This window comes from Acromyrmex echinatior, chromosome 11, assembly GCF_024713525.1.
Source record: "Acromyrmex echinatior isolate Ae372 chromosome 11, ASM2471352v2, whole genome shotgun sequence".
In the NCBI taxonomy this organism is placed as follows: domain Eukaryota; kingdom Metazoa; phylum Arthropoda; class Insecta; order Hymenoptera; family Formicidae; genus Acromyrmex; species Acromyrmex echinatior.
Genome location: NC_141862.1, coordinates 11,096,983 through 11,109,254, shown reverse-complemented (window position 1 = coordinate 11,109,254; position 12,272 = coordinate 11,096,983). Strand labels below are relative to the sequence as shown.

General features: G+C 34.7%; 1 protein-coding gene across 1 annotated transcript; it reads right to left on the bottom strand.

Annotated features, from left to right (window-relative positions):
* Positions 1-133: 133 nt before the first annotated feature.
* LOC105144327 (uncharacterized) lies at positions 134-10,693 on the bottom strand. Its single transcript, XM_011053180.2, has 2 exons — positions 10,085-10,693; positions 134-6,549 (listed from the first exon to the last, which is right to left on the bottom strand). The coding sequence occupies exons 1-2, from the start codon at positions 10,235-10,237 to the stop codon at positions 3,247-3,249; spliced, it is 3,456 nt and encodes a 1,151-aa protein (XP_011051482.1). The 5' UTR covers positions 10,238-10,693; the 3' UTR covers positions 134-3,246.
* Positions 10,694-12,272: the final 1,579 nt, after the last annotated feature.

The following is a 12,272-nucleotide window of genomic DNA, read 5'->3' as shown; positions in this document are numbered from 1 at the left end:
TATAATTATTGTATGTAAATAATTATATATTAAATTCTTACCTTTCTTTCTCTCTTTGAACTATCTTGTTTACATATTTGTTGTTTGGAAGAGGATGGGATGGAGAACAGGCGCAATAAATATCGCGGTGGACTTTCTAACTTACACATTTTTGTATATTATTTCATGTATAGTTCCAAATATCTTGCAGAATCGGATAACCTATCATTTAACATGTTATCGTTTTATTATTACAGTTTAACGAAATAAAATTGAATATGATTATTGTGAACATAATATATATCTATTATATAATCATCAGTTATGTTCCAAACTTTATTGGAAATATGTTGACTTACAGAATCAGAGTCCGTTGCACCAATAAGAAAAATCAAAAAAAGGAAAGAATAAATTATAATGTCTACAATTATTCTAAATACAGTAGCACAAAAAAAGGATTAATTTAATTGTAGATTAAACAGATCACTTTTAATTGTTAACTCATGTTAATTTTAATCGACTCTAAAAGTTAAATCAATTAACTAAGAGTCGATTATTCCGCCTTTTGGTAAATTTTATCTGTTAGGTAAATCTGACAATCCGTGCATGTGATTGGGTAATTTTGTTTGTTTTGTACTTACCCAACAGGTAAAATTTATCAAAAGGAATAACCGAGCCTTAATCTTTTGTTTCAAAAATTATATATATAGAAACAAAACTACAATCTAAAATAGTTAAACTATTCTAACATTTTCATATGTTATCGATATATAATTATGTTGAAGTAAATGAATTATATATTGCTTATATTTAAAAATAAGCAAAGCTTAACTGATCGAGAGGAAATGTTCCAGGCAAATGACAGTTGATTGGTGCAACTGGTTCTGGCTATGTACTAATCCTTAATGCTAAAAAGAAGACGAATCCAATGACTGCGCGATCAGGGGATCATGATTTTTCTTTTTTCTTTATTTAGTTAACGAAAGCGAACGTGCGCGAATGAAGGAAACCGTCAGGAGACATGGTATGTACAGACATGTTTTCACAACTGTGATACAGTTCGCAAGTCGGAGCCAATAAAACCATCCGATAGCTGACCTTATATTTACAATTGTTCTCTCTTTATTGCGAATGTACCAAGTCGAAATAAAGGATCAAAACAAACAAATAAGATCACAGTTTTCCAGAAATCCAAAAAGTGATTTTCACTTCGAGAACACAATGTGAATTAAATTTTGTAATCAAGACAAGTTAAATAAGATAAACTCAATATAATACATCAGAATGTTGCAACTTTTCGAGTTATTCATAGAAAAATAATAAAAATAATTGTATACCTACAAAAAAAATTTCAGATAATGAAATCTTTTTGAAATGTACATAATCCCGATGCGTTAAATAATTAAAATAATTAACATTCGTCACATTCGCACGATGAATGATTCATTCAAATTATTTTCGATATATCGGTTGTTTTTGGACAAAAAAAATTGAGACATACGAAAGAAATTTTGATGTGATTTTAATAAACAAGCGCGATCACCGAGCTCCGATATTAAAGCGATTTAATTATAAAAAGTGCTTGAATGAAAAAATGCAACAATATTCTTCTGTAAAAGTATCATACGATCAATTTTAATATCTGTATACATTATCATGGGGTATATTAATGCTGTCAATTTAAATCGTCGAGATTCTCGTCTTGCGCAATTGGAAATTAGCGTTATTATTCTAAATATTAATAGTATTGTCAAAGTCAAATTGTATATTAGGATATAAGAAACATTAAAATGTCATATAATATTTGAAGAAATTAATTGATAATATCTCATAATATCAATAAGTATTGATAATCATATAGAGATGGAAGCTCAAAATAATTAGAAGAGATTAAAGTCAATTATAGAAGCTAAAATTACAAAAGAATAAAATATTTAGATTCTTTGTTGTAAAGTTATATTAATATTTTAACACATAAAAGTATAATTATAATATATATTATATATTAATATATACACATATTATAATATATAATATAGTAAATACTATAATATAAATAATAATAATATATATATATATATATACTATATTATATTAATTTTTAAAATATTAGTATTTACTATATTATATTATATATTATATATTATATACATGCATATATATTAATATATAATATATATTATAAATATACTTTTATGTGTTAAAATATTGATATAACTATATATATATATATACATATATTATAAATTATATAATTTATAAAAACATGTAATTCTAATATACATAATTCAAAAAATTTTGTTTTAATTATTATATAATATATATCTTTATATATATTAATATAAGTATTATTTTAAAATAATTAAAGTTCAAGCAAGTTTTTAAAATTTGATTTTTCTATTCCTTTATCATGCAACGTGTCTTAACAAAAAACTTATGTAAAATATAATCGTATATATACTGATTTTTTTATAGTCGATCAAAAATCATCATACATCATACAAATGAAAAGCTACTTTTTCAAGACGTGCATACGTGCCTTCTGTAGCTAAAGTGTAAAATAATCCATTTTTATTAAATGATTCAAACTCATTTTATACGCAATTTTTTAACTGCTTTATAACTGCAACATTGTATCACTTTTTTAACTCACTAAACGATTTCGATTGTACGATATCAATAGTTGTTTTCCATTTACACACAATTGAATCTAAAGTGAGTATTTCATACTCAAATTAATAATGTCATTATTTGCTTACTACGTAAAAAGTTGAGGAAATGAGTCGGGAATTGTGCAGTATTTTCGAGACTACTGACAATGAAGATACTGATAGTGAAGATACAAGAAACAGTTCTAAGTAATCTCACGCAAATTTTACATAACAGCACAAGTTCATAATCTCATTTTTAAAATGAATTTACGAGACTTATAAAAGTCTTGTGCAGATTCTAGGCAAAAACTCAGTTAAATTTCACTTGTCAGAATGCAAAAGAAACGCGCATTCAACCAAGTTATGACGTCACAAATAAGAATTATCTGAGAATCGGTGTAAATGGAGAGCAACTAATAATACTGTCCAATGCTAGAACGTTAATATATGCTAACGTTTGACGTCCAAACTAAATAGTGATTAATTTTAATACTATCAAATATTAAAATTAATTACCAATTGAGCAAGAGACCTTGAGAATCTTACAGCGAACATAATTCGGGAGCATAATTTTTACTTAGTAAAACACTTCAACCAAGAAAAAAAGAACAAACCTTCAACCTTCCATCTGTGAAAGCTTGTCTTCCAAACTGTCCTGGCTATCATTAGTATCATTCAAATTGATAGTGTTATTGCCCTGTGACAATTCAATGACGGATTCGTTCAGATTATCGCTCGCCGATTTCTGTATATCTAAAACGTCGTCTGATGCCTCAAAGATCGAAGCAGTCTCTGAAAGATCTTGAGTGTCCAGTGCGATAGTGCCAGAGTCAGGTTGACTCTCCTCTTGTACGGCGATGATCTGCGCAGATTCCTCCACCTCAGGATCCAATTTGATCTCCGTTTCCTGCGCGACTTCAACCTCCATCGCCGTCTCCTGCTTAATATCCTCTTCATTTATTACACTGTTCTGATCCAACTGCTCATCAACTATCGCAGAGTCAGTCTTTCGTTTCACAGATGTACCTGACGTTGACGACGTTGCGATACCAGAAATTTGAGTGAGATTACTTAAAACTGTTTCTTGAATTTTCACTACATTGTCAGTAGTCTCGAAAATACTGCACAATTCCCGACTCATTTCCTCAACCTCTGATGTGTCACCGGGCTTGACAATCATGTAACGCTTGTTCGAGTACACCTTGTTGCTCGAGATAGTTGGACCCTTCTTCGGAATTGGTGTACTACTTGACGTAGTAGTACTATTACCGCTCACTGTACTTTGAATTTCTTTCTGAACATTTTCTAACGTTTCCTCCACGGTAGGACTCTCCTCTTTTTTCAACGGAACTTTCTCCGTCTCTTCCTTTTCTGCTTGGATCAGATTGCTTTTTATCGTTTCTGTGTCATCATTATATTCCCGCTCCTCATCATATATGCTTTGTTTCCGTTTCACAAATACTCTCTTGAGCGGTAGCTGCTGTTCATCCTCAGACTCGTCATGTCGCTCCGGTATCTCATCAATCGTCTCGTAGTCCTGCTGCGCTTTCTTCGCCTGTAGCTCCTCGATCTTCAGCCTTTGCTGCTCCACTCGCTTCTCCAACTGCTCCAGCTTCTCCTTGGTTTCCTGATCCTGGCCCTGAGTGATCAACTGCGTTTTTTGCGAAACGGCCGAGCTCTTTGGCGTGCTGCTGCTGGATGACGCCGAAGTCTTCAATTCAAACTTCTCGTTCGGAATAACATCTGTTGACGTTTTTTGACGTTGTTTCGCGGATTGCAATACTGCTTGTATTAAATTCTGACTCTTATCGAGCGGTAGTTTAGTTACTACTCGCTTCACCACATTGCCAGCCGGTAATTTCGCCAATTCCGCAGGATCTATCGTGGTACCATCGGGATTCATAATAACCTCACGGGTAGTGTCACCCTGTCGGATAATTCTACGAACAATCACTCGTCTGATCTTATGCGTGCCAGGAGTACCGCTCAAAGAAGAGTCTCCGTCCTTGACACTAGGTGTACTTGGTACTGGTGTGCTTCCTTCGTTACTACTTCCTGTTGGTTTCCTCGTCACAATTCTTTTAATCACCTTGATGGTCTTCGGAGTGGACGCTGGAATCTCTGTATTATCATTGTCTTTGCGACTTTCTTGAGAAGTGATTTGGGATCTTATCGTAGGTGCTACTGATTCCTTAGACTCTTGATCGACATTCGATTGGTGCTTTAACGGGATCTTGTGTTCCTTGAATACTGAAGCAACGATCTTTTGCACTTGCGCCTCAGTGTCATCCACGTGGCTGCTCTTAGGGCTCTCCTCCTTCTGCGATGACGTGAGACCTTTCGAGCTGCTCTGAGAAGTAGTTTGTTTCGTGACTTTTTGCTCTTGAACATCGCGACGCTGGATGGGCATTAACGTCTTAATGGTCTTCTTCACCATGTTGCCATCTTTTCCACGTACGAAAACCACCTTGCGTTCTTCCTTTTCTTGTCTCTCGGATTTCTCTTCTTTGTCTTCTCTGTCCTCCTCGTCTTCCTCTTCTTCCTCCTCACTCTCTGAGGGCTTTGGTGGTTTTGGTAACTTTTTCACAATGTACGCCGGCGGCTCGTAATCATCATCCCCATCAGAATATTGATCCTCTTCTTCTTCCTCCTCATCAGAATCTAGTTCAACATTCTTCTTATTGTCGGGCTGTAAACCGTCCGGACCCATTTTCTCGCCCGCTTCGATATGCTGTTTAATATGGGTAACATAATCAGCACGATTACGACATGATTCTTGACAAACATCACAGGTGAGGCCCATACCCGTGCGCTTCGTGTGTGTCAACTGATGCACCTCTAGGCTTTCCTTGCGTTTGAATGCCTTACCGCAATCCTCGCACACATGGCGCTTCTCCACCGAATGGGTACGCATGTGTCTAGTTAAATGATGCGATAGCAGGAACGTGCGAGGACACAATTTACACATATATGGTCGATGACCAGCATGGGTAGATAGATGCCGGGCCAGCTTTGTGCTAGTATGGAAGGCCTCCTTACAGTAATCGCATACGAATGTTTTATCTTCATTATGCAGCATTTCATGGCGTTCCAAGCCCTGTTTGTATTGGAAGCGTTTGTTGCAAATGTTACATTGGAACGGCTTCTCTTTCTTGTGTGCCGAATCCTCATGTTTTTCGAGCTCCTCCGTGGTGAAGAATTCGCGATCGCAATGGGGACAGGCGTAACGTGTCTCTTCTCTGTGTACTTTTTCGTGACGTTGCAACTGAGTCAATCGCGAAAACTGCTTTTGACAAATCGAGCACGTATACGGCTTTTCTTCCGAATGTGTACTCATATGTTTGCTCAGATCGTATTTAGTAAAAAAGTGTCGGTCGCATTCGGTGCATTTGTAATTACGATCGCGATGAGCGCGCTGAACATGCAACATTAGAGCTTGACGTAATGGGAACGTACGTTCGCATTGATCGCATGCATGCACTCTGATCTCTCCCGGCTCTAGTTTTCTCTCCTCTTTAATGTTACTCACTTCCTGTTCACCCTCGCTGCCTCCGTCCTGCTCCTCTTCGTAAAGATGCTCCTCGTTAGCATTCTGTTTTTCATTTTGTCGCTCCCTTTCCCTCTCCCTCTCCCTCTCTCTTTCTCTGGTCTCACGTCTAGTATCTCTGTTATCATCAGAAGTGCGTTGCTTTTTCGAGATCTCGTTCTGCGACCTAGACTCGGCGGGTCTCTTGCTGCCAATCTCCGTCGGAGGATCGTTGGGAATAGGAGGGAAGGGTCTCGGCAGTACTCCAGACAGAGGATAGTCTCTCAATGCTTCATCAGCCTTTTTGCATTGCAACTTAAATTTATACGAGCGATCCAGATTCCAACGACACATATTGCAGATCATCTGCGGCATCCCGTCTGCAGCATAGACCTATCAAGAAACAAGATGCGGTGGATCGTTAGCAACGTGCTTACCTATCAAGGATCCGGAAGAAGTGTCTTCGGTGTTGGATGTTCAGGAGTTGTAGGAGAGGTGTCGTTGGATTTACATAGTTGTATTATAAATTCTCAAAGTTACATATACCTACTATAAATCTTGTAAATTATAATTTACATATATTAAAGTGCTGTATATAATATAGATACTACAAATATGTATAAATACATACACATAACTGCATTATACAATTTTGTGTATATAATATAAAAATTCATTGATTAAAAGATGCTCATGAAAAGATAGAAAAAATAATAAAACATGTATATTACACCTGGATAATATTAATAAAATATGCCATAATGGAAAATTAGAACACAAATATTGAATATAATATATATAACAATATATATAATTTTCTTATTTATTTGCAAAAGAACATTATATTCTTATATAGAACATTATAAACAAATATATAAAATGAGACTCGAAAGAACTATCAGTAAAAAATGTAAAAAAGTCTATCCGAACCTACATCAGCTTTTCGGATGCACAGAAAATTCTTTATTTTTGTGTGAATGTAACAAAACGAATAAAATATACGTTTCAACTCTTCAATTCGGGTCCTTGGATAATCATTGGGCTATTCATTACATAGCTAATTTGCAATTTGGATAAAGAAGAACGAACTAAATTGTCAGGAATCATCAACTTGGAATTTGCGTTATTTATGTAATTCCGATTTATAGTTTATATTGATAAGAACCCGAATTGAAGGATTGAAACGTATATTTTATTCGTTCTTTTGTTCACACAAAAATAAAGAATTTTCTGAGCCGAATAGCTGATGTAGGTTTGGATAGGCTTTTTTACATTTTTCACTGATAGAATATTATAACATATACATAATTTTTCTGTTTTTTTGAACTTTCATTTAAACAGAATGTAATGTATGTATAATATATAATATACTCGATAACATAATAAAAATATAGATAAAGTAAAATTACAATAATACAAGAGATATATATAACAATAGAGAAATTAAATGCAAAAAGTGATAGTATTTAACTTAAAATATTAAAAAAAACGTAAAAAACAATTGTGGTTATAATTTCAAAAATATGAAAAGAAAAGCATAAAGAACCACAGCACAAGTTATAGTTTGTGATATTTAATTATTCTTGCATTACAAATTACAATATAGTTTTGATATAGCCGATGATTATAAACCGATGAATAAATTGAATACAATTATAAAAACAGGAAAAGATCCCTTGCTTAAGGATGACTATTGTGGAGTGGTTTATAAAATTAATTGTTTAAATTGCGAATCGTCATATGTTGGCCAAACTAAGAGGAAATTAAAAATTCGTATTAAAGAACACAAAACTGATATAAAGAAATCTACTTCTGAGATATCAGTTGTTTCGCGTCACCGTGTGAATGAGATGCATGAGTTTGATTGGGATAACATAAAAATTTTAAATACAGAACATTAATTTGAAACGAAGAATTTCAGAAATGATACATATAAAAGACCAAATAAGTGGGATCAATAAACAAAGTGATATTGAAGGTTTGCCTGATATTTATCTTCCTCTTTTAAAGAAAGATTTTTCTCGTACTTAATAAATAATTCTAGAACTTTCCAAACTGTTTGACTCATGGATATAAATAGCGGTAAAATATATGATAAGACCAATAACAACACATAATGTCACGACAAATTTCTATCTGTGCAATGATTATACTTGAGATTCATCGATTTATTTTTGTTGTAAAACAGGTAATGTTTCTATTGTTTTATATTCCGTTTAAAAGATATTAATGATAGAATAAATTATTTTAAATTAGAATCTGGAAATTCTTGTTCTACACTTTTCACGATATGACTTCTGACGTTCTAACATTATTACACGAAGCAGCATCGCATAGATGTAAACACGATTTTTACAATTATAACACACGACGGTTGAAATTTATTCCAACTTGATGTAATTCTGCGTCTTAAGAATATTATTAATTTACTGAAGATGGCCAGGTATGTTTAATGTTTTTATTGTAATTTGTAATGCAAGAATAATTAAATATCACAAACTATAACTTGTGCTATGGTTTTTTATGCTCTTCTTTTCATATTTTTTAAAATATTAAATATAATAAATCTCTTTAATGTACTATATTAATAGTATACTAAATAAATAGATTCTATTTCTTAATATATTTATGTTCAGGATTGCCACAAATTCCTAAATTCCGTAATTTTTCCTGAATTTCAGACAAATCCATAATTTCATAATTTTCCTTGATGCTTCAATCAATAATATTTAAAAATTTTTTTTGTAGCATCCCGATTTAGAAATTGTAAAATATTTTGTTGAGAGAGCAATTTAACACAGCAATGTAAATTACTTGTTTCTGACACTGCTTGCACTTAATTGCTAAGTTGATAGTAAATATTCCCAAACTGCGTAGGTATGATATAAACATATTAAATTTTTTTAAAATCAAGAATTCTAATTTCCTAAAAAATTTTTCAAAATTTCCTGACCTTTTTCAATATTCTTGATATTTCCTTGATTTTCAGTTTTATAGCAATCTTGATTTTGTATAAAAGAGTCTAATACGATAATAACGACAGTATGCATCAATATTTTTGTATTTTTACAATCTTACACGATCATTAACGATATATTTCACTTTAAGATTACGTATATTATTAATTGTATTGTAACATACTGTGATAGAGTCTAATAAAGCAATACTGATGTCGAGAATCAAGATCCAGATTAGCATCCTAAGTCAATTCATCAATATTACACATAATCAATAATATTGTTAGTATTTATTAATACTGACAGTATTATTGATGGTATAGGATCATCTTTTCCGAAATAACACGCATGTCTGGGAACGTCTAAAAGATATCTTTAAAACGTCTCAATTTTAGATTTTTTATCTAAATTCAGTTTCCATTAAAACGCGAAAAATACGCAATAAATATTAAAGCATTTTATAAATATGATCAAATAGAATACTTTATTAACAAATCGTTGGATAAAATCTTTAATAAAATTTTACTTTATAAAGAAAAACAAATTTGTTTTCTTACATTTTAACCGTTTTTTTTAATAAGACAAAAAAAATTTAATAAAACAAATCGTCGCACTCGAAGGTTCCGACTTTGAGAAACTTCGAAAAGAAAAAGAAATCAGGCGGGAAACGTAAATGAAACGTCCTCTCTTTGCAATCGCCGGAATCGCGTCGTCGCGATCAGTCGACAATATCACTACCTATATTACCACACGATCGTACATCAACTCACTTCATCATGACACAACAAAAGCACACCCCTCGCGGCAACTCGCCCCTGCCCCCTTCCACTTTCGTGCTACCTAATCAAACCCCTCTCCCCGATACGAGGACGGTGGAGTCGGGTGTGATCACGCGCGTGTTACCCGCGAGGAGAACTCGACGGGGCACCTCCGGCGGTCGATGCCGCCAACAGGCCGTTGAGGGTACTCACCTCGATGGCGACGCAGGACATGATCTGCAACGCGAGCGGCACCTGGAACGGCTTGTTGTGGTCACGCTCATAGATGAAGCTTAGAGGCTCCGAATCCGTTAAGCAAAATCGGCAGACACGCCGCGAGCGTAGCGGCGCCGGCCTGTTCTCCATCTCTGCCGGCGTCTCTTTTCGCCCTCGCCGCCTCCTCCACCTCCTCTTCCTCCTTCTCCTCTTCTTCTTCTTCCTCTTTGGTAGCGTGTTCCGATCCACTCCACGGGCTCACCAATGCCTCGTCCCCGCTCGGCAATTCCACGCGATTAACTACTCGAGTACTTAAAGCAACTCTACCGCCCGATCACTGAGAGTATGAAATTCGCAGACAAACTCGCGCGGCTGCTACTTCGACTCACTCGTTAGTTTCTCGTTCGCCCGCTCGCTTAGCTCGCTCGCTCACTCGCTCAACGACGCCGAGCGTCGGTAAGCGTCGTGTATTTCGGCTTTCTCACCGGGGAATAGCGGGTACGCCGCTACGGCGCTTTATAATGGCGGAAGAACGCGGAACAGGCTGGCCAAACGCGCGTAGAGAAGACGCCGTCGTCTTTGCACAGTGGCGCCGAGCAAATGGTCTCTTGGACACGTGGCGCGGATGAGCCACTCGGTCGATAAAGTAGGGGCCGCGTTTGCCATTGATCAGTACCGGAGCAATTTTAGTGATATCCTTTATAAAGAGATGGCGCACCTATCCTCGTTTTTTCGCGCTTTTTTCGATATTTCATTATATTTTTTTGCATCTTTTTGCGTATCAGTAAACAGACATAATAAAGGGCTTCGCACAATAAAAGGAATAGGGAATAGAGAACAGAGAATAAGAATTTTAACCTATCAGAAACTGTGTATTCCACATGATTTCTGATAGATTAAAATTCTTATTTTCTGTTCCCTGTTCCTTTTATTGTGCGGAGTTTCTAAGAATATCCATACAAAACTTGCATAGACGCATAAACGTATGCATAAAGAAAATTATACAATCGCATTTCTCCTATAAAGACGCTCCTATAAAATGTGATAATTTTCTTTATGCATACGTTTATATGTCTACGCAAGTTGTGGATATATCCTTATTAGAATAGACCGAGCGTGAAATTTGAAACGTGAAGAAAACTAGGTAGAAAAAGACGGACAATGGATGCCGTGTAACTTTCTCTTTCTGACGAGGAAAGAGTGGGAGAGGAAGCAAAGTATAAAAAAAAAAGAAAAGTACAGTTGAGAGACAAAGAGACAGTTGAGTGTGACAAAGAGAGTGACATGCTCGAACAGAGAGAGAAAGCTACACGACATCTACTCTCTGTCTTTTTTTACCTGATCTTCACGCCAAAGTAGAGGACACGCTATTATTAGCTAGGCCTGTTCTTTTTGGCTGAATTTTTGCACCAATTTATTTGCGGAGCAGATCAGTGAGCTTCGCAACTATTGTATATTCTTTTAGATCATCCAATAGCAATGAACACTCACGAATCCGCAACGCAATAGTTGAGTCTGCTGAATTGCGACTAATGTAATATATTAAAACATAACAATGTAAAATATAAATATAATAAAATATGGTTGCAATAGATGAAAATATATAATTTAGCAAATATTTTAAGTATTATTATTGTATTTTTATACAACTATGGTCCAATGACGCAACTATGGCTCAAATACCGGCGCGCAAGAATACACCAATTTAGCAAACCGTTTACTAAATGATAAAGCATAGATTGAATGATATTATGGTATTGGAAAGCAGTCTTTCTGCATTAATTACTATTACAAAGACATCATATTGTAAAAATAGTAACATTTGCTCTGTAATAATACATACGTATAAATAAAGATCCCGCAAGAATAAAGCAATCTAATCTAGATCATATCTGTATTTATTTTGCCGTTCAGTACTTGTTAGTTGATATGCATATAATTTAATATAAGCACTTTACAGTGTAATTCTCATAAAGTTTCTAAAGGATTTGCAAAAATTATTTCTGAAATTCTTATAAAAAGTATTAAAACATTTTTGTGTCTCGTGCAGCAAGAATTAATTCAAATTACTAGCCGATGATCTGAAAACTATGACGAAAACACTACAGTCAGCACTGGCACCATTATTTGTCTTCGGCTTGTTCTGCTGTTTCGGCTTATTTGAATATCCTCTTGGACGTAATAA